Genomic DNA, 23,509 nt, shown 5'->3' with positions numbered 1-23,509 from the left:
ACTAATAGTTTAGTGGGGGGATGGGGGTGGTGAGGAGGACCAGGGGTGTGCCACAACCCCCAACATAGGTTTTTTTTTTTTTTTTTGTCTTTTCGAAGCAGGGTCTCCCAGTAGCCCCAGCTGTTCTGGAACTCACTGTGTAGACCAGGCTGGCCTTGAACTCACAGAGATCTGCCTGCCTCTGCCTCCCAAGTGCTGGGACTACAGGCATGCGCCACCATGCCCAGTCAAAAACCTATTTTTGAGTCAAGGTCTTGTGTACCTTAGACTGGCCTCGAATTTGAGATTTTTTTTCAAAAAAAAAATTTATGTGTATGACTTTTTACTCCATGTACATATGTGCAGCACATGCATACAATACCCTTGGCCAGAAGAGGGTGTCAGATCCTCTAGAACTGGATTTACAGACAGCTGCCATGTGGGTACTGGGAACTGAACCTAGGTCCTCTGCAAAAGCAACCAGTGCTCTTATCTGATGAGCCATGTTTCCAAACCCTAGATTCAATATTCTCTTGCCTTAGTTTTCTGGGTGCTGGGATTACAAGTGTGTACCACCATGCCCAGTTCTTTCAGAGATTAAATGCGGCCTCATAGGGACTTCTATTTCCAATCTTGGGGTTGCCATGTTGGAGGGGATAGTATTTGGGGCTCTGGGACTGAAGCAGGCAGCATCTGTATACCCTATTCTTGGACTATGATCAGTCTTTGGCACTTTGCAATGCATGTGTGTTTCCAGAATGGAAGTCTGCTTCCTGCCTGCCACAAGGTAAGCAGCTTTCCTCTTCCGTTTTTTCTGTTAGCCCTTTTGCTATTATTCCTCACCACAGCCCCAGAATCATGAAGTCAACTGAAAATGGACTGAAACTATAAGCTGAAAGATAACTCCCCCCACCCCCCGGAGCTGAGGACTGAACCCACGGCCTTGCGCTTGCCAGGCACGTGCTCTACCACCGAGCTAAATTCCCAATCCCAACTTTCCCTCTTAATGTCCTATTTTGTCAGCAATGAAAAAAAGGTTTTGCAAAATGGTAGAAAAAAAATAGATTGGCCAATTCAGTTATATGCTCAAGCATGAGAGCTAATTGGAAGACTGGATAATGTTAAGGGCCTGAAGGAAAATGGTGAACTGTTGCCGGTGTGGGAAGGATAAAATTAACTGCTAAATGTTGACAAATAGTTTAAGAAATATTTAATTACATTGAGGCAGTTCATGAGCTCTCAGGAACATTAGGAATGGAAAGATGCTTTTTCTGTTATACATTGTATATTTCATAGTTTCACAAGGTGGTGTTAATTAAACATGCTACATTATTTATAAAAGAATTAAATGTCAGATTCAAATAGAAATACAGCCTGATGCGTTGCTTAATGCCTGTTGTCAGAAACCAGACTTGTGCAGTGCTGATATGAAATACTAGAAGACCTGCCTATTTCTTCAGTTTGTACTTACTAAGCATGGCTGTTTCTTCAGTGGTATTTTCACTAGTTGTCCTATAGCACTTTTACTCTTGCCTATATGCTTCCTGAAACTTGTAAGAAGACCCTTCCCTTTTACTGTAAGGGGGTGGGGGCGGGGGGAACCAAATGTTAGGCTTAAAGGAAAGGAACAGTGTTGCTTTTCTACCTTTTTTTTTTTCATCATTCCTGCCACATTCAATGTAGTTGAGGAGAAACAACACAAATGTCAGTCTGACCTCATCCTTTCTTGCCCCATCCCCATGTACAAAGGTGGGCATTTTAGACTTACAGCTGAGCATATGGGCTGGAAGGACATGAGACACTCAATGTGGTAAGCATTGCTCCCACTCCAGGCACCCAGCGAGGGTATTCTCTTCTTTCCAGAATAAACTGTTGCCCACAGAAGCTGGTATGCTCATAACCAGTCCAGCTGCCAAAGACGTAATGGTTCACGGTGTTCAAAATCTACATGACCTTAGGGAGAAGGCCTCTTGTTTTAGATGAGTTTATAGTAGGATAAAATAAGCCAATCCCAACAGTTACACAGAGTAATTTATCACAAGAGGTAAGTAATAAACATCTACAGCTGTACTAATCAATGTGTAAATGTATTTGTTTTGAAATTATTCACCAAAGGGTCTCCTTTACCTGTCCCAGTAATGTGCATAAGAAGGCTTCTATTTCCTTTCTAGTCACCTCCCTCTAGCTAGAGCTCCAGATTCATCATCTAGTGACTTGTAAGTATCTTCAAAAATGTGATAGGATGGGTTATCTCTATTTGTCACTTGAGGGTTCTTTGCAGTCCTTATAACTTATTTGTTGGAGCACTCTAGCTAAGTTCACAACTGAGAGTTACTTGAGGATATCTTAAAGTGCTGCCTGTTTTAAAGGATTGAAGAGCTTTATTTTGGTGCAAGACAACTTGTGGAAACTTGATCGCATGTAACTTCTGCATAGGTCAAAGGGGAGTCCACTCCTGTTTAGTTCAGGCCTGGGCCAGCCTGCCAAGAATCAGAAGACAAAAGCCAGAGGTTTTTCTTCACCAAGGTTGACTATCAAGAGAATTTCTGTGAGACTTAACTAATGTCTCTGCAGCCTTGGTTTTGAGTTCCTTTTATATGGAGAAATTTGCTGACAGTGTCTGCTCTGCGACACGTGGGAGGAGAGACTGCCACTCCAGTTTCCTCTCCCAATTTAAAAAACCTTGTGTGTGCTAGGGACGCAGAGGCAGGCGGATCCCTGTGAGTTCAAGGCCAGCCTGCTCTACGTAGTGAGCTCTAGGCCAGCTGGGGCTACAGGGAGACCCTGTCTCAAAGAACAACAACAAAAATCTTAACTTGTATGTATGTGTGTGCTTGCGTGAGATTATGTACACCACTTGCATGCAGGAGTTTGCAGAGACCAGAAGAGGGCATTAGATTCCTTGGAACTGGAGTTACAGGTGATTGTGAGCCACCATATGGGTGCTGGGAATGGAATGCTAATCTTCTAGAAGAGCAGTGAGTGCTCTTAACCCCTGAGCCATTTTAGCGCTCTCCCTATTTTCTATAAACAAGAAAAATGGTCCTGTGGCTGTTCTGAAGGAATTGTGGTTAGCAGCCTCTGAGCTCTAAAAGCAACGAATCCAATTACTGTCACTATCCTGCAAGTGTAACACTAAGCCAGTAGCATTTCTAGCACATGTAGGAATTTCAAGAATCTCTGAATGGAGGCCTTTCTCCAAGAGGTGATTAGCATTTGGGGAACTTTTTCTTCTTCCCTTACTCCTATGGTCTGTCTAAAGAGACATGAAATGGAGGCCTGAATCTCTGTTGCTGTCTATACTCACACGCCGCATTCCACCTTAAGGGATGGGACATTATGAAAACTCTCAGAGACACTTGGGCAGGAGCTGGTGAATTCCATCCTCTTGCCCTGGAAGTTCTCCTGGTTGTAGATGGTTATCTGAAATGGGGTTGAATGGCACAAGAATGATAGAGCCAGGTACAGCTTTACTTGTGTCTGCTCAGGGTTGCTCATCATTAGCTATAAATCCAGGATACCTGGTAAGGTCTCTGCTAGAATAGACAGGGTAGAAAGGGGCTCAAATTAGCATCACTGCTTGGTGGTGTTCACAGGTTCTGGCTAGGTTTATGCCAGGAATGGTGTACCAGGGACAATGAACAGACTGAGGGCTTGTGGACTCATTCCACCAAGCTTCCTGCACAGGTGACCCAACGGCCAGGATTCTGGGAGTCCTAAGAACTCCCTGTGGAGTATCCCTTTGTTTCTTAGGTATAATGAGAGGGTTGTGATAAATCTCTCATCCTTTCAACTAAAACTTCATTCTTAGACCTGGCCAGAGGACAACTCCCAAAGCTGTGAACTGGCCTCAAGAGTTGTGTAGTGGGGAAGTAGGGAATATTGGGAAAACAGTGCAAGCCTTGGGAATCTGACATTTTAGCATACAATTTGAGTCAGGAGGCCTGGGGTCCCATGACTTTATTTGGGATCTGATAAATCAGGTTGGCCTAGGAAATCAAGTATCATCTGCCACCCATCCAGCTCTGTAAGGGTCATCTATCCTGAGAGACTTTCAACAGTGTGGGTGTTGAATGCGCCCCCCCCACACACACACAACAGAGTTTTACTGGTTGTTCACTGTCTCAAAAACAAGTACATCCTTATAGCTACTATGTGGCAGCACCTCAGCCCTTCCCTGTTGGGTCCCTCCATTCATTGGTTCAACTTACCTTCCATGGCCCCAAGGACCCTGGCATAGGGTTGGTCTGAGCCATCTTAGTGGTTGGAAGGATTTCTGGAAGACAGAATACACAGTGATGTAGCTTCCAGGATGGGGGTGGGAAGGTAAGAGGACAGGAGGATGTGGGGAAGGCTTGAAGACTCAGACTTTGGTTGGGATCCTGGCTCCACTGCTTACTACCCAAACCTCAGGTTTTACATGCAGTCATTGTAAAAATTAGAAACAAGAATGTAGGTGAAGGACCTCTTGATAAATGTACCTTTTGTCCCCTTTCTTGTTTTTAGGGGACAACATTCCCTAGTCTCACCCCAGTATCAACTTGCTGTCAACTGTCTCATCCAGACCCCCTCATGCCATTGGTCGTACAGACAGCTTGACAGAATCCCCACATCACATACTCCCAACTCAAAGGCAACTTGTACTCTGACTCTTCATGGTTCTGCTTTACCTGGCTCTTCACTACACTCAAACTGACCTGCTGCCATGTAACCATTCCCTCCTTTCTCCGTCTCCTAGACCTACTGTTTTGACTTAGCTGCCTCATAGATTCCTGACTTCAGCCTTCAGACACTTGCCTTCTCCCTTGATTTTCTAGTACCCATCACAATACTGAACTGTGTGTCCCTGTTGACTATGTCCTGGATGAGCACCTCAAAGGCAATGCAGGCTGGAGACTCCTGGGTGATTGATACAGCACCATGCCAAGCCCATAGTGAGATGGGGTAGAGAATAAATGGAAAAAGACTTAATGAAGCCAGGCCTGTGATACTACTACTTGGAAGATGAGGAAGGAGGATTGCAAGTTTATCAACCTACATGTGCAACTTAGTGAGACACTATCTCAAAAACTAAGGGATTGGGGATTATAGCTCAGTGGTAGCTCAAGGTTCTGGGTTCAGTCCATAGCACATACACCTCCCAAAAAAAGCTGGAGTAATAGCTCAGCAGTAGTGAGTTTGCCTACCATGTGTGAGGCCCTAGATTCAATCTAAGTTTTCCAGATTATATATATGTAATATATCCCGAGTGCTGGGATTAAAGGCATGCGCCACCATGCCTAGCAGCAAATGTAGTTTTTAAGAGCTATATTTTTGTTGCCGACTATTATTTGAGGATTAGTTCTCATTCTGAACTATTGAAAAAATATTCAAACTTTCAGCTATAAAAAGAACATATATGTTGGGCATGGGTGGCACATGCCTTAATATCAGCCCTCTGGAGGCAGAGGCAGGTGGATCTCTGTGAGATTGAGGCCAGCCTTGTCTACATAGGGAGCTCAAGGCCAGCTCCGTCTACAGGGAGAACCTGTCTTAAAACAACAAAAAAAACAATCTCTGCTGGACGTGGTGGCGCACGCCTGTAGTCCCAGTACTTGGGAGGCAGAGGCAGGCGGATCTCTGTGAGTTCAAGGACAGCCTGGTCTACATAGTGAGTTCCAGGACAGCTGGGGCTACAGGGAGACCCTGTCTCAAAACAAAACAAAACAAAACAAAACAACCCAAAAAATCTCCTACTAGGGAGCTGGAGAAATGGCTCAGCAGTTAAGAGCACTGGCTGTTCTTACAGATTTGAATCCCAGCACCTACATGGCAGCTAACAATTGTCCAGGTCCAGGGGATCCAACAACCTCTTCTGTTCTCTGAGGGCACTGCATGTCATGCAGGCATACACTCATACACAAAAAAATAAATTTAAAAAATTTTTTAAATCTCATTCTGGGGCTGGAGAGATGATTCTGCTGTTAAGAGCACTGGCTGCTCTTGCAGAGGACCTAGGTTTGATTCTCAGCACCCACATGGTGGCTAACAACTGCTTCTAACTCCAGTTCCCAGGGATCTGACACCCTCTTGTGACATCCATGGACATTATACAAGGCGGGTGCACTTACATGCATGCAGGCAATATACTCATACACATAAAAAAATACATATTTTTTACAGCAGACCCCGATCTTAGCTGAAGAAATATTGGCAATTGATTACTTCTGGGTGAGGAAGAGCTGATCTTCTTAAAGCGAGGGACTCTAGATAGGCTGACTAGACCTCAGTAGATGAACTTGTACTGAGGAACATCTGGGGACACTAACTTGACACATTAGGCCTTAACACAAATGACAGAATGTATGAATTCCAGTTGAGAGGGGTATGGGAGGGTGCCAGTGGGGAAGGGGATATAAAGATAATTAATATTCATATATAATTAATATTCATTGAGATGGTCTGTATGAAACACAAAAATTCAATTAAAATATATATAATAAAAATATATAAAGCCGGGTGTGGTGGCACACACCTATAGTCTCAGCACTTGGGAGGAAAAGGCAGGCAGATCTCTGTGAGTTCAAGGCCAGTCTGGTTTACATAGTGAGTTCCAGGACAGCTGGGGCTACAGGGAGACCCTGTCTCAAAAAAAAAAAAAATTATATACGTATATATATAAAATCTCATTCTGAGTCAGACCTTTTTCTAAATGCTTTACTTAAATTAATGTATCTAATCTTCACAAATCTTTAAGAGGAATACCATCATCCCCATTTTATAGATGAGGGTCATAAAGGTTAAGAAGACATCAGTGACAGTATGCTGGGAAGGAGATGGCAAGAAGAAAAGGAGACAGGCAGGTGTGTGACATTCATGACTATCCTTGACTGATTCCCAGCCTAGGAACTAATACATGTACATTCTATTTGGAGTCTCCAAATAGCCAGCATCTCCTGCCTGTTCCACCTTTTCCCTGTGCCCAGGAACCTGCTCATTTCTTACTCTGTCACCTCCCCCATGCCTTGATTTCTAGGGATATGGTGATTACCATATAGGAGATTCCTCATGGTGTACTCATGTGTATGAGTACATTGCCTGCATGTATGTGAGTGCATCCATGTTGTGCAATGCCGCGGAGGTCAGAAAAGGGCTTCTGATTCCCCTGGAACTAGAGTTAAGGACAGTTCGTAGCCACTATGTGGGTGCTGGGAATTGAACCCGGGTCCTCTGCAAGAGCAGTCAGTGCCCTTAACCACTGAGCCATCTCTCCAGCTCCCAGTCAGTGTTCTTAACCACCGAGCCAGCTTTCTAGCCCCTGCAATACATGCTCTTAACTACTTATCCATCTTTTTATCCCCCAAGTTTTTTAAAATTTATTTTATGTGTATAAATGTTTTGCCTGCCTGTGTGTAAAGTGAACCATGTGCATGCCTGATGCCTGCAGAGGCCAGAGAGGAATTCAGATCCCCTAAACCAGAGTTGTTAGCTGCCATGTAGGTGCTGGGAACAGATCCTGGGACCTTGGAAATACAGTAAGCTCTTGTGTGTGTGTGTGTGTGTGTGTGTGTGTGTGTGTGTGTGGTCTTTTTTAAATATTTTATTTATTATTTTTATTTTGTGTATGAGTGTATTGCCTGAACGTATGTGAGTGTACCCATGTCGTACAATGCCACAGAGGTCAGAAGAGCCTGGTCTACATAGTGAGTTCTAGGTCAGCCTAGGGTACTCTAAATTTTTGTTTTTTGAAACAGGGTCTCCTATAGCCTAATCTGGCCTCACACTTGCTATATAGCCAAAGATGACCTTGAACTCCTTGTCCTGCTTCTACCTCTTGAATGTTGGGATCATAGGCACGAACCGTTGCAAACATGTTTTCTCTTTTATCTTCTATGTGCAATACTGCTGTTAGAAAGCATGAATCCATTTTGATTCCTGATTCTTTATATTTTTTGTTGGTTGGTTTGTTTTGTTTTTGACCTTCACACACACACACAGATTTAAAAACTCATAAATTTGTTATTATCTTACAGTTCTGGAGGCAGAACTCCCCTTCCTCTGGAAACTTTACAGAGTCTTGTTCTTTGTATTTTCCTGTGTTTAGAGGCTGCCTAGAATTGAAAACAGCTTAGTTGTAGGGGCTGTGTTAGTTACTGGTCTTGACTTGGGTCAAATGTTTGACAGAAACAAGGGAGGAAAGATTTGTTTCCTCTCCCAGTTTCAGCTTCCACAGCAGGGAGGAGGGGACGTTTGTGGCAGGAGCCTGTGGCAGAAGCACCTGCTATCATGGCAATCAGGAAGCAGATGACCTGAACCAAAAACAGAAAGCCCACCCCCACTGACATGCCTCCACTAGCCATTCCTCCTATCCCAAAGGAGTGCCATCAGCTGTGGACCAAGTGCTCAGAAACATGATCATTTGGGGAAATTTCACATTCAAACCCTAACAGGCTACCTTCCTGTCTTGGCTCATGGCTGCTCTATCTATCTATCTATCTATCTATCTATCATCCATCTATCTATCTATCATCTATCTATCTACAATCTATCATCTATATCATCTATCATCTATCTGTATCTATCATCTATCTATCATCCAGCCATCTATCTATCTATCTATCTATCTATCTATCTATCTATCTATCATTCTAGCTATCATTCTAGCTATCATTATCATCTATCCATCCATCTATCCATCATCTATCATCTAGCTACCTGTCATCTATCTTTCTATTATCTACCTTTCCCTTTCTTTTTTTAATTTATTATTTTTATTTTATGTGTATGTGTGTATTGCCTGCATGTAGGTAAGTGCACCTATGTTGTGCAATGCCCGTGGAGGTCAGAAGAGGCTGTTGGATCCCCTGGGACTGGAGTTATGAGCAGTTGTTATCTGCCATGTGGGTGCTGAGATTCGAACCCAGGTCTTCTGCAAGAACAGTGTTCTTAACCACTGAGCCATCTCTCCAGCCCCTCTATTATCTATCTTTCTATCCGTCTTTCTCCCTGCCTCCTCTCCCTTCCTTCATCCTCCCTCCCTCCCTCCTTTCTTTCTTCTTTATTTTTTTATTTTATTATTTTTATTCTATGTGTATGTGTGTATTGCCTGCATGTAGGTAAGTGCACCTATGTCATGCAATGCCCCTGAAGGACAGAAGAGACTGTTGGATCCCCTGGAACTGGAGTTACAGACAGTTATTAGCTGCCATGTGGGTGCTAGGATTCCAACCTGGGTCTTCTGCAAAAACAGTCAGTGTTCTTAATTGCTGAGCCGTCTCTCCAGCCCCTCTTTCTTCTTTCTTTTGAGACAGGTTCTCATTCTGTAGCCCAGGTTTGCCTTGAACCCATGGTGATCCTCCTGCCTCAGCCTCCCAAGTGTTGGTGTATACCAGAAAGCTGTCCGTTTTCCTTGTATGACATTTCTGTTGAACAATTAAATATTTCAGTTTAGAGCCAGGGAAATGGCTCAATAGATAGAGAAGTATTTGCTGTACAAGTCTGATGCCCTGAATTCAATCCCTAGAACCCATGGTAGAGGGAGAGAACCAGTTCCTGAAAGCTGGCCTCTTACCTCCACATATGCACCATGTTACATGCACAGACACTAATAATAATAATATAATAATAATAAACATTTTTTTAAAGAAAAGACTTGTTTCATCTTTAGAAGCACTTTTCCAGCCCTTGTCTTCTGAAGCGCGATTCTCTGCTCCTCCTTCTTCACTGTCATTCCCTGTCTTCTTCCTGACTATCAATGTCTGTCTTCCTCAGGATCATTTCTCATTCTGCCTCCTCAGGACACCCTGGTCTACTGCCAAAAACTCAGCAACCACTTATGCTGATGGTTCCCAAGTCTATACTGTATATCCAGACAGTTCTCTTTTTATTAGTTTCTTAGCACTACTGTAATAAATTCTGCACATCTGGCTTAAAACAATAGAAATTTAGGTTTGGGATGAGTTCAGTTAGTAGAGTGCTTGCTTAGCATGCAGAGACCTTGGGTTTGGTCCCAGGCACTGCATAAAACAGGTATGATGGCCCATGCTTGTAATCTCAGCACTCAGAAGGTAGAGGCAGGAGGTCACAAGTTTGAGATCATCTTAGCAACATACTGAACTCATGGCCAACATGTACTAGAAACAGCTCAAAAGAGAGAGGGGTAGGGGCTGGCAAGATGGCTCAGCTGGTTAAAGTGCTTCCTGCCAAGTCTGATGATCTGAGTTTGATCCCTAGGACCCACATGGTGGAAGGAGAGCACTGACTTCCAAAAATCATCCTCTGACCTCCATATAAGTAACATGGCACACATCTGCAAGCGCATGCTTGTGCACGTGCGCACGCACACACATGCACACACACACACATACACACACACTGAATTAAAAATATAATAATAAGGGGGCTGAAGAGATGGCTCAGTGGTTAAGAACACTGGCTGTTCTTGCAGAAGACCTGGGTTGAAATCCCAGCACCCACATGGCAGCTAACAACTGTCTGTAACTCCAGTTCCAGGGGATCCAACAGCCTCTTCTGTCCTCCGAAGGCATTGCATGACACTGGTGCACTTACCTACATGCAGGCAATACATGCATACACATAAAATAAAAATAAATAAAATATTTTTTAAAAATGTAATAATAGGTGCTGGAGAGATGGCTCAGTGGCTAAGAGCACCAGCTGCTCTTGCAGAGGACCCACATGGCATTGGTAACTCCAGTTCCAGGGGAATCCAACGTCCTCTTCTGATTCCATGCATTGCATGACACAGGTGCACTTATACACTTGTAGGCAATACACTCATACACATAAAATAAAAATAATAGAATTAAAAAAACCCCACAATAATAAAGCCAAGGGTGTTAGTTCACTCCTTTAATCCCAGCACTTTGAAGGCAGAGGCAGGCAGATTTCTGTGAGATTGAGGACAGCCTGGTCTACAGAGTTCCAGGCCAGCTGGGGTTACAGGAAGACTGTCTCAAATACACCAAACAACAACAACAACAACAACAACAACAATAATAATAATAAACATAGAAAAGTAAATTTCTCTTGCTGGCTTGCTTTTCTTTTTTTCTTTCTTTTAAAAAAAATTTCAGCTAGGCGTAGTAGCACATGCTTTTAGTCCCAGTACTTGGGAAGCAGAGGCAGGTGGATCTCTGTGAGTTTGAGGCCAGTCTGGTCTCCACAGTGAATCCAGGCCAGCTGTGGCTACAGGGAGACCCTGTCTCAATAATAATAATAATAATAATAATAATAAAATTAAAATTTTTTAAAATTTAAATTACATTTTATTTTGTGTGTGTGTAGATCATAAGACAACTTTCAGGAGTTGGTTCTTTCTTTCTAACATGTGGTTCCCAAAGATAGAACTAGGTCATCAGATTTGGTGGTAGGCACCTTTACCTGCTGAGCCATAACACCTGCATCCCCCCTTTTTTTCTGAGGGGAGGGTCCTGGGAAGAATTACAGGGCCTCATGCACACTAGGCATACACTACCACTGAGGTGTACCTGTCTCCTATAGTTCTGAGTCTAGAAGTCTTTTGTGTTATTTTTAATTAATTAATTCATTCATTTTTATTGTATGTGTATAAGTGTTTTGCCTGCATATATATAAGTGCACCCATGTGATGCAATGCCCATGGAGGGCAGAAGAGGGCTCAGGATATCCTGGAACTGGAGTTGTGGATGTTTGTTAGTCACCATGTGGATGCTGGGAATCGAACCAGAGTCCTCTGCAAGAGCAGCCAGGGCTCTTAACTGCTGAGCCATCTCTCCAGCCCCTTGTGGTTTTTAAATTTTTTTAATTTTATGTTAACATTAATTTTTATTTTAATTTTTCTTTTTTTTTAAAAAAAAGTTTTGTGACAGGGAAGCAGAGACTTTCAGGCCACTGGAAGCTTGCACATGTGAACTTGTGGCAATGGTGCCATCAAACACAGGACCCATGCCAACTCAATCAGACAAAGACTCAGAGTGGAGCGAGAGGAATGGGTGGTGGGCTGGCCCTAGGCTGGGAAATATTGGAGACTGATTACTATAGGGTAAGGGAGGGTAGACCTTACTTAGGATCTCTAGATAGGCTGATTAGACTCCAATGGATGAATTTGCACCAAAGGATATCTGAGCACAAATGCTTGATTGTATTGTTTTTTGAGATAGACAATAGATGCGCATGACCTAGCCCTTAATTTACTTTATCTACAAAGATCCTATTTGCAAGTAAGGCCACATTTTGAAGTTCCAAGTGGACATAAATTTTAGGCAGATACTATTCAGCACAGGATAGTCTTTAACTTCAGAGCCAAGTGGTCAACTCCCTCCCAGATGTGTCCAACTAAGTAATTCCTGACAGAGTCCTCAAACCCAATGCAGTCAATGATGTTCCCAACTCTACTAGGCTTTTCCTTTGATGTCCCTGTCTCAGAGATGGCACTACTCCAGCCAAATATCCAGGAACCAAACTTTTTGTCACTATTGTTTTAAGACAGGGTCTCTTGTAGCTCAGGCGGGCCTCAAACTCCCTATGTAGCTGATAGTAACTTTGAAGTCCTCATCCTCCCATCTCTAGCTCCCAAGTGCTGGAATTATAAGCATGAGTCATCGTACTTGGATGGGAACCAATCGTGAACCTCTGTCTTTCTCATCATGGTATCCAACCTTTGGCTGAATCTTTGAAATTCCCCTTCGTAAAGTTGTTTGTGCACCCCACTTCTCTAGCTCCATTAAATCAGTTACTGTAAGTTTGAATACAAGTAGTAGAAAACCAGATGCAAGCTGCCTTAGCCAATGGAAAATTATTTAGTTCCTTCAACAGCAAGTAATGCAGGTGGGTAAGGGGCTTGAACCCTCCAGTGATGTTTCAATGACTTGGGCTTTTTCCATCCTGTTCTACTGACTTGAATGTTGACTTCATTCTAAGGCTGGTGGCTTTTCCTCATTATTGGATGCTTTCCAGTAGCAGTTGGGTCTGTATCGGTCATTGTTCCTAGCTGTTAGGGGGAGGGGTGTGGAGAGAGAAAAAGGGAGAGAGGCAGAAAGGCAGAGACAAAGACAGACAGAGGCTCCTGTGGTGTTCTAAAGATCAAGGATGAACTTTCTCAGGAGCCTCCAGCAATCCCTACTTCAAGCCTTACAGGCTGAAATTTGCTAAAGTTACATTTGACCATATTGGCATCAAATCTTTTTTATTTGTTTGTTTCATTGGCTTTTATTTATTTATTTTAGATACATTTTTAAAAATTTTATTTTATGCTTATGCATGTATTGCCTGCATGTAGGTTAGTGCACATGTGTCATGCAATGCCCATGGAGGACAGAAGAGGCTGTCGGATTCCCTGGAACTGGAGTTACAGACAGTTGTTAGCTGCCATGTGGGTCCTGGGATTCAAACCTGGGTCTTCTGTAAGAACAATTAGTGTTCTTAACTTCTGAGCCATCTCTCCAGCCCCATTTGGTTGGTTTTTAAAAATATTTTATTTATTATGTTTAGTTTATGTGTATGAGCGTATTGCCTGCATGTGTGTAAGTGCACCTGTGTTGGATCCCCTGGAACTAGAGTTGTTAGCCTTCAGTGGGTGCTGGAAACTGAACTTGGGTCCTCTACAAGAGCAGCCAGTGCCCTTAAACACTGAGTCATCTCTCCAGTCCTTGGTTGTTTTTTTTTGTTTGTTTTTTAGACAGGGTCTCCCTCTAGCTCCAGCTGGCCTGGAACTCGCTATGTAAATCAGGCTATCCTTAAATTCACAGAGATCTGCCTGCCTCTGCCTCCCAAGTGCTAGGATTAAAGGCATGAGTCACCACACCTGGCCCTTGTTGTTTCTTTGAGACAGTCTTGCTGTGTAGCCCTGGCTGACCTGGAACTGTGTAGCCCAGGTTTGCCTTGAACTCTCAACAATTCTCTTGCCTCTGCCTTCTAAATGTTGGGATTGTAGACATGAACTATGATACTCAGCTCATGTAGCCCAGGCTGGCCTCAAACTCAATACTTAGCAGAAGATGACTGACTGTTCTTTGCTTTCAACTGCTGTGACAAACCACTGTGACCACTGCCAACTTGAGGAGGAAAGATTTATTTGACTCACATCTCCCAGGTCATGGTTCATCATTGATGGAGCCCAAGGTGGGAACCCAGGGCAAGAGCCTGGAGGCAGGAGCTGAAGCACAGGCCATGGAGGAACGCAGCTTACTGGTTTGCTCTCCTGGCCCATGCTCAGCCTGCTTTCTTATGCAATACAGAACCACCTGCCCAGGGGTAGCACCACCCACAGTGGGCTGGGCCCTTTCACATCACTCAACAATCAAGAAAATACCCCACAGCCACAGGCCAGTCCAATGGAGGAAATTCCTGAATTGAGGCTCCCTCTACCCAGGTGTGTCAAGTGGACACTAAAGCTATCTAGCACAATGACTTTGAACCCCTGAACCTTCTGCTTCCACATCCTATGTGCTGGATTTCAGGCATACATTATCAAACCTGGTTTATGTGGTGCTGGGGATCAAATCCAGGGCTTCATGCCAGTACTCTATCAACTGAGATACATTCTTTGGTCCTCAAATTTGTGCTGTGTATAGGCATGTTCATGTGTTAGAGAGTTCACATGTGTGCACTTGCACATGTGCATGTGCAGAGGCCAGTAGTCAGCCTCAGGTGTCTTCCTTCAGGAGCCACTCACCTTGTTTATGTGAGACAGAGTTTCTCACTGGGATCTGAGCTCACCAAGGAAGCTAGGCCAATTTACCACCTGACTCCCAGGGACCTGCCTGTTGGTCTCCCTGTTACATATAGGGATTCTACCCTCATGCCACTGCATCAGACTTTTCTTTTTCTTTTTTTTTTTTTTTTTTGGTTTTTTTTGGGACAGGGTCTCCCTGTAGCTCCAGCTGTCCTGGAACTCACTAGGTAGATCAGGCTGGCTTTGAACTCACAGAGATCTGCCTGCCTCTGCTTCCCAAAGTGCTGGGCTTAAAGGCATGTGCCACCATACCTGGCCTTGCATTAGGCTTTTTATGAGATTGCTGGGGATCAAACTCAGGCCCTTATTCTTGTGTGGCATCAGTTTACTTACTGAGATATTCCCCCAGCCCCTCAAATCTTTGCTTAAAATAAAACTTACAAATAAAATTGAAAATTTCTTTCTATTCTTCACCCCAGTCTTATTCTCCTGCCCACCTCAGAAGAAACCACTACCTTGAGGTTGGCTTGTCTTCATAGCTGTGCTTGTATGTGTACATTTATATACATATATTTAGTTAGTTGCTGCTGCTGTTGTTGTGGTGCTGGGGATTGAACCAGGATCCTGTGCATGCTGGGTAAGCATTTCTTTTCTTTTCTTTTCTCTTTGTCTTTTTGAGACAGGGTCTTCCTGTCATGCCAGCTGGCCTGGAACTCACTATGTAGACTGGCCTCGAACTCATAGAGATCCGCCTGCCTCTGCCTCCCGAGTGTTGGGACTAAAGACGTGAACTACCACACCTGGCCTTAATTGTAGTTTTTTGTTTTTGTTTTTGTTTTTTTGTCTTTTTGAGACAGGGTCTCCCTGTAGCCCCAGCTGTCCTGGAACTCACTATGTAGACCAGGCTGGCCTTGAACTCACAGAGATCTGCCTGCCTCTGCCTCCCAAGTGCTGGGATTAAAGGCGTGCGCCATCACGCCCAACTTAATTGTAGTTTTTAATTAACTGATTTTAAAAATTATTTTGGTTATGTGTGTGTGTTACCATGTGCCATGGTATACATAGAGGATAACTTTTTGGAGTTGGTTCTTTTCTTCCACTGTGGGTTTCGGGAATCAAACTCAGGTCCTTAGGTTTGCACACCAAGCATTTTTACTCCCTGAGCCATCTTGCTGGCCCTCCGTCTTATTTTTTGAGACACTGTCTTTCAGTGAATCTGGAATTCATCAATTTGGCTAGGTTAGCTGGCCAGTGAGCTCCAGGGATCCACCTGTCTCTGCCCTTCACTTCCCTCAGTGCTGCAGGTACAAAAATGCACCTCAGCATCCAGATTTTTTTTTTAACACAATGCTAAGGATTGAACTGAGGTCCTCATGCTTGCAAGGCAAGCACTTTACCAACTGAGCTGTCTCCCCAGTTCTTTTTCAAGCCCATACTTTTTTCCATAGTATCACATTATTATATAGATTCAATTTCTTCCTTCATGTACTTTGGCCATTTTAAACAGCCATGTAAAACATCTATCAGCTATCTATCTATCTATCTATCTATCATCTATCTATCTATCATCTGTCATCTCCCTATTATGCTGAGACTCAAACCCAGGGTCTTGCACATGCTAAACAAGCACCTTACCACTAAGGTGCATCATCAGTCCTCAGCATTTATTTTTTATTTTATTTTTATTTTATGTGTATGAGTATTTTATCTGCATGTATGTAAGTGGCCCATGAGCATGCTGTGGCCATAGTGTCCAGAAAGGGTGTTGGATCATCTGGAACTGAAGTTATAGATAGTTGTTAGCCACCATGTGGGTGCTGGGAACCAAACCCAGGTCCTCTGCCAGAACAGCCAGTGCCCTTAACAGCTGCGCCATCCTCCAGCCCATTGACTAATTTCTTGACTAAGGGCTTTCAGCAAGTATCAGGCTCTACTTCTGACACTGGTACAGTGTTGGAGTCCTGACTTTTCCCCCAACAGGTTCCAGGTAGATGCCTCGCTCTTATGCTGTGTTCTGTAGCCCAATGGGGTAATTTTTCTAGAATCCATCCTATCTGCAAAACAATCCTTTTGTTGGCTTTAACAGAAAATCTGGATCTAGTTCATGGGCCTGAGGCCATGTCTTTCCTCCCTAGAGGGGCATTAAATTCCTAATTCTGATACCGTGTGTGACTCTGGGCTTCAGTTCATGATAAGTGAGCCCTAAGCATAGTCTGTGACTAGTCCTGAGAGACCTACCCTACCAAGAGGAGTTTTTTTGAGTTTTTTTTTTGTTGTTGTTGTTATTTATTTGGCTTGGTGATTGTTGTTTGAGTCAAGGTCTCCCAGGGTTGTCGGGCTGGCCTTGAACTCATGATCCCCTTGCCTTTGCATCCTGAGTGTTAGGATTACAGGTGTAGTACCACCATGTCCAGATTCCACCAGTTTTTAGATACACTTTTTATTTAAAATATAACGTAAGTACAAAAAGTACACAAATCTTGAACAAATAATCTGACCAGTTTTTATAACATACACATAGATCAAACTACTGGCAGCTCCTCCTGAAACCTCTAAGGCCCCTCTAGTTCCTGCTCTCCACTTAAAGGCAGGTCTGATTCCATTCTGACAGCACAGAGTTGTTTTAGCCATTTGTATTAGGCATATATAAAATCATGCCAAATGTGCTGTTCAGTGTCTGCCTTGTTTCTCTCGCAATGGTGTGTGAGCTTTGCCTCGCCATTGCATGAAGCTGGGGTTTGTTCATGCTCATGACTGTGTCTCCTGTTCTATGAAAATGCCATTCTGATGTTTCTAATCACATAGGCATTTTCCCACTTTGTGGCTATTATATACAATATTGTTATAAACATTCTTGTATGTGTTTAGGGTTAATGTGGGGGTATACACATTTGTTTGGGGAGTACACAGGAATGGAAACACTGGGTCAATATACTCAGTTTTAGCAGATACTGTCAAATCAATTATCAACATTTATTAACATATTTGCACCCATAGTGTAGAGTAGCTTTGAGTCCCTGGGTCACAAAGGGTGCAGAACTAAAATATGTCTTGCTTCTCGACTGCATTGGGTTAAAAACTATTACTATTTTTTTTCAAAATGAATGACTTAAGTCTGATGTAAGGTATGCTGGTGCATACCTATAATCCTAGCACACCGAGAGACTGAGGCAGGAGTACCTTGAGTTCCAGGTTAGCCTAGGCTACGTAGTGAGAATCTATCTCAAGGGGAAAAATATTTGTCAGGCATGATGGTGCATGCTTGTAATCCCAGCACTCAGGTGATGGAGGTCAGCCTGGGCTACATGGAACCTTGTCTAAAAAACAAAACAAAACATCTTTTGCACCTTTGTAAAATCCTAAAATTTAGAGCCATGTGTTGTAAGATATAAATTACTGGGCTGGATTCAATTTGCTCAACTGCAACTTGAAATGAATGTATCTGTGGCTAGAAACAGGTGAGCAGCCTCCCTGAGGAACTGTGTCGTATGAAGTTTTGTTTCTGGAAGGTATGTTGTATGACTGGTTCACTGTTGGCATGTAGTGGCACCTCAGTAACATTGGCTGAATGGAATTCTAGAAAAATTCGGCTTGGCAAGATGACTCAGTGGGTAAAGGTACTTGCTGCCAAGCTGGACGACTTGAGTTTAACTCCTCAAGTTAGCCTCTGACCTCCAAAAGTGCACCACAGCACACACATGTGCTCCCCCCACCCAAACACAAATGGATGCTTTTTTTTTCCCTTTTTGAGATAGGGTCTCCCTGTTGCCCAGCTGGCCTGGAACTCACTACGTAGACCAGGCTGACTTTGAACTCACAGAGATCCACCTGCTTCTGCCTCCCAAGTGCTGGGATTAAAGGCGCCACCACGCTCAGCAATATTTTTTTTTTTTTTTAAAGAAAGAAAAAAAAATTCGCGTTTGTGTCGGTGACCAGGGACCTGTTGGCGGCCCTCCTGATCATCCGTCTCTGACCACCAGGGGGCATACGTCTGGCTCCAGAGCACCATTTCCAGCCCACTCCTGAAAAAATATTTCTTGGGGAAGAGGGATATCAGAGAAAGGAACAACTCTGCTAGAAAAAGATACATTGAAATTGGAGTTTTCAAACTGTGGTCCACGGGCCACACCAAACACTAATAGCCCCCCGGGTGTTTGGTTAAAATACAAATTCCTGCTTGTTATCTCAGACCCTAGAGGACCAGACTTTGTGAGGACAGGGCCAATAGCGATTATCCCCCCCAGCATAGAACAGCTTTCAGACTACCCGGGGGCCTCAACATATCAGACATAGCCCAGGCTTTGGGCATATTAATTATATGACCTCCAGCAATACAATTAATCCACAATTCAATATTATCTTTCAGGCTGACATAAACAAGCATCTCACTCTTAGAGCTGCTATGAGCAATAAAGGGATCAATCTGCATAGAGAGCTTAGAATACTCTCTCTCTCTCTCTCTCTCTCTCTCTCTCTCTCTCTCTCTCTCTCGTGCTAAGAATCAAGCCCAGGGCCTCACACATGCTAGACAAGTGCTTTGCCACCGAGTTATATCCCGGTCCCATCTTATCACTTATACTCTTTCTTTTTCTTTGTTTTTGGTTTTGAAACAGAGTCTCATGTAGCCCAGGCTGGCTGATTTTGAACTCAATTTGTAGCCAAGGCTGGCAAATTCTCTGACAATGACCTTGAATTCTTCATCTCCTGCCTCCTACTGGGATTGCAGGCATGGTCACCAGTCTTCTTAAAATAACATTTAAAAATTTTAAATTTATTTCATTTTATTTATTATGTGTATTAGTGCTTTGTCTGCATATGTGTAAGTGCACCCATGTCGTGAAAAGCCCAGAAGAGGGCGTTGGATACCCTGGAACTGGAGTTACAACAGTTGTTAGCTACCATGTGGGTGCTGGGAACCCAACCCAGGTCCTCTGCAAGAGTAGCCAGTGCTCTTAACTGCTAAGCCAGCTGTCCAGCCTCAAGATAACATTATTTTTATTTTCACTTTTTTTTTTTTGTCTTTTTGAGACAGGGTCTCCCTGTAGTCCCAGCTGACCTGAGCTCACTATGTAGACCAGGCTGGCCTTGAACTCACAGAGATCCACTTGCCTCTGCGCCACCATGCCTGGCTATTTTTTACTTTCTATTTTATTTTTTTAAAGATTTTATTTTTATTTTTAATTATATGTATGTGTGTGTGCATGTGAGTCCAAGTGCCTGCAGAAACCAGACGCATCCAATCCACCAGGAGCAGTTGTTAGGTACCTGACATGATTTGCTGGGAATTGAACTTGGATCCTCTGGAAGAGCAACAAGCGCTCTTAATTGCTGAGTCATTGCTTCAGTCCAGCATAACATTATGTTTAAATTAAATTTATTATTATTATTGCTATTATTATTATTAGTGTGTGTGTGTACGAGCATGTGCATGCACACATGTGTGCAGGCATTCATATACCACTGAATGTGGGTTCCAGGGATCAAATTGGATCATCAGACTTAACATAAGCACCATGTCACTGGCACCTTTTTTTTTTGGTCTTTTTGAGACAGTGTCTCCCTGTAGCCCAGCTGTCCTGGAAGTCACTATGTAGACCAGGCTGGCCTTGAACTCACAGAGATCCACCTGCCTCTGCATCCCGAGTGCTGGGATTAAAGATGTGCACCACCACGCCTGACTAGACATCTTTTTGTTGTTGTTGTTTTGGGTTTTCAAGACAGGCTGTCCTGGAACTCTCTATATAGACCAGGCTGGCCTCTATCTAACAGAGATACACCTGCCTCTGCCTCCCAAGTGCTGAGAGTAAAGATGTCGTGCAATTCTCATAGAGGCCAGATGAGGGCACTGGATCTGCTAGAACTGGAGTTATGGATAGTTGTTAGCTGCCATGTGGGTACTGGGAACTGAACCCAGGTCCTCTGGAAGAGGAACAAGTGCCCTTAACCACTGTGCTATCTCTTTTATTGAGATTTTGTACATTTCATAGAACAGGTCTTTTTGAGACAGGGTCTCCCTGTAGCCATGGCTGGCCTGGATTAGCTATGAAGACCAGGCTGGCCTTGAACTCATAGAGATCTGCCTGCCTCAGCCTCCCAAGTGCTTGGATTAAAGGCATGCGCCACCACACCCTGTCCCATACAACAGTTCTTAATCAAATTTAGACCCCATCCCCCATCCCCTGCCATATTAAAGATCAGCTAGGGTCAGGCACTTGGGAGGTAGAGGCAGGAAGTTTGCTGCAAGATTGAGATCAGCCTGGGTTACATAGTGAGATCCTGTGTCAAAAATCCTCCCCCTCCACTCCCAACAAAAAGATTAGGAATGAGAATTATTTTTTTTCTCTTTTTTTTTCTTCCACTCTGACTGCAATTCCTCCCTCTAATCTTCCAGAGGAAGAGAAGAATGCTCATCAATGGCAAATGGCAGTTGCAAAACAGCAACACCAAAAGCCAGCTTCACGCTCAGCAGGGAACGGTATGTCCAGTCCTTGTGGTTTCTGGTACTCTACATAGAGAAACTTCTCTACTTATGAATTATAGACATGATCCCTGAAAGTATAGTCAAGAGAATTATTATTATTATTATTATTATTATTATTATTATTATTTTATTTATTTTTTGGTCTTTTTGAGACAGGGTCTCCCTGTAGTCCCAGCTGTTCTGGAACTCACTATGTAGACTAGGCTGGCCTTGAACTCACAAAGATCCGCCTGCCTCTGCCTCCGGAGTGTTGGGGTTAAAGGCATGTGCCACCACACCCGGCCTTTTTGAAGCAGGGTCTCCCTGTAGCCCCAGCTGTCCTGGAACTCACTATGTAAACCAGGCTGGCCTTGAACTCACAGAGATCTGCCTGCCTCTGCTTCCCAAGTGCTGGGACTACAGGGGTGTGCCACCACGCCTGGCGAGAGAATTATTTTTATACCTTCATTTTCGATACTATATTTCAACTTTCTCCAGAATAAGTGACATTTATTTATCCTTTTTGCTTGTTTGTGTTTTGCTTTGTTATGTACCCCACACTGGCTTCAAACTTGTGATCTTCCTTCCTTAGCCTCCAAAGTGCTGAGATTACAGGTATGAGCCACTACACCAACTTGTGATACTTATTTCAAAAGAACCATGTGACCTGCCCTCAAAAGTCAGGCAAAGAGGGTGTGGAGAGGTAGCTCAGCGACTAAGAGCACTGGCAGCTCTTGCAAAGGACCCAAGGTTCAGTTCCCAGCACCCACATGGTGGTTAACAGGGGTCTGTAACTACAGTTCCAGGTAATCTGATGCCCTCTTCTAGTCTCCACTGGCATTGGATGGACATGGTACATTTACATACATGCAGGCAAAATACTTAGACACATAAAATAAAAATAAATAAATTGAAAAAAAAATTTAAGTCATGCAAAGAGAGGTAGCAACGTGATTCAAAATGGAAGAACCATGCAGGGGCTGCAGAAACACAGGAAAAGAAATGGCGTACCTGCATACACAGGTATGATCATGTGCATTTACACATAGAATCTTCAAACTTGTGAAGTGATTTTTGTTTTGTTTTTGAGAAAGGTTTCACAATGTAGCTCTGGCTGGCCTGGAACTAACTGTTGATCAGGCTGGCCTCACAATGATCTTGCTCCCTCAGCTTCCTGAGTGCTGGGATTGCAGGAAACCTATGGCATAGTCATAAGACATCAGCCTGGAAGGACGCTCACAGATCAGTGGCTCCCATTCCCTCATTTCATTTGTGGAAACTGAGGTCTGGGGAAGTTAAAGACTTGTCATATGGCTGACAGGAGCAGCTCAGCCTAGCTTGGAATCACATATCTCAAACTTCATTTGCTGTCATTGTTTCTAGATGGTTGTTTTGTTTTTCCAGATAATGGTTTCTAATATCCCAAGCTGGTCTCAAATTCACTATGAGGATAACTTTGAACTCCTCATCCTCTTGTCTCCACCTTCTTCCATCTCCCAAGTGCCACCACATCCAGCTTCTTTTCATTTTTAGTATGTTTACTTATGTTTTTAATTCTAATTTTTAACTATACATCAGTTATATATATGGTACTGGATGATATTTTGATAAATGCATACATTGTATGATGTTCAAATTAGGGTAAACACATCTATCTACTCAAACAATGACCACTTCCCAAACTTCTCCCAGGTCCCATCCACCATCTTTGATCCCAGCACTTGGGAGGCAGAGACAGGTAGATCTCTGTTGAGTTCTATCCTGGTCTACAAAGGGAGTTTCAGGTTAGCCAGAGTTACATGGTCAGATCTGTCTCAAACAAAGAGCAACAATAACAAAAATAGCAATAAACTATGAGGGATGGAAGAAAATATGGTTTTGTTGACAACAAAGTAGAAAATGGGGAGGTATCTTATCAAGATGACTTATTGGGAAGTGGCTCATGGTGGGTGTGGGTCTGTCATTCTAGCCCGAGGCCCTGCCCTGGAGTCTAATTCTTCTGATACTTATGCAAAAGGAGATTATTTACAAGCTCTGAAGAGAAACTGGAATGTCTTCCACCACTTCAAAGGAGCAGGAAGCACAGGCAGGTGTCTTTACTGTCCTTGGTCCATCCAACTCTGCCTCTAGCTCCCTCCACTAGCTGACCTCTACCCATCAAATACAGGACTCTCAACTACAGATCAGAAACATATGTGCTTTTTGTCCCGCTTCTTATTTTCCCATCACTGTCAGTGCTCTTTCCCCTTTCACCCATCCCACTACTGAATCTTCTTTGGTCAAAGCACCCATTTCTTCAGGTGAGCTGTAGTGAGCTCCCAACTGCAGTGAGCTCCTAACCAGCCTCATGGTTCTATGCTTCACTTCTGTCCCCAGCAATCCAGAGTGTCATCTGTGGGCTTCTTGTATAACATGAA

At 43.5% G+C, this 23,509-nt stretch overlaps 1 protein-coding gene and 1 non-coding gene across 2 annotated transcripts in view; both read right to left on the bottom strand.

Annotated features, from left to right (window-relative positions):
• Cryba1 (crystallin beta A1) overlaps positions 1 to 4,244 on the bottom strand; it is a 6,201-nt gene extending 1,957 nt beyond the window's left edge. The window contains 4 exon segments of the mRNA XM_008828714.1: positions 1,744 to 1,815; positions 1,818 to 1,888; positions 3,287 to 3,402; positions 4,191 to 4,244. Of these exon segments, the coding sequence (XP_008826936.1) occupies positions 1,744 to 1,815; positions 1,818 to 1,888; positions 3,287 to 3,402; positions 4,191 to 4,235 (304 nt within the window). The 5' untranslated portion in view covers positions 4,236 to 4,244.
• A 16,742-nt stretch (positions 4,245 to 20,986) lies between these two features.
• On the bottom strand, positions 20,987 to 21,197 carry LOC115069564. Its single transcript, XR_003848815.1, has one exon. It is a non-coding gene; the product is annotated as a small nucleolar RNA U3 (small nucleolar RNA).
• Positions 21,198 to 23,509: the final 2,312 nt, after the last annotated feature.

Source organism: Nannospalax galili, unplaced genomic scaffold (genome assembly GCF_000622305.1).
Source record: "Nannospalax galili isolate Female #2095 unplaced genomic scaffold, S.galili_v1.0 scaffold212, whole genome shotgun sequence".
Taxonomy (NCBI): domain Eukaryota; kingdom Metazoa; phylum Chordata; class Mammalia; order Rodentia; family Spalacidae; genus Nannospalax; species Nannospalax galili.
The sequence above is the reverse complement of the archived record's forward strand: the minus strand, read 5'-3'. Positions and strand labels throughout refer to the sequence as shown.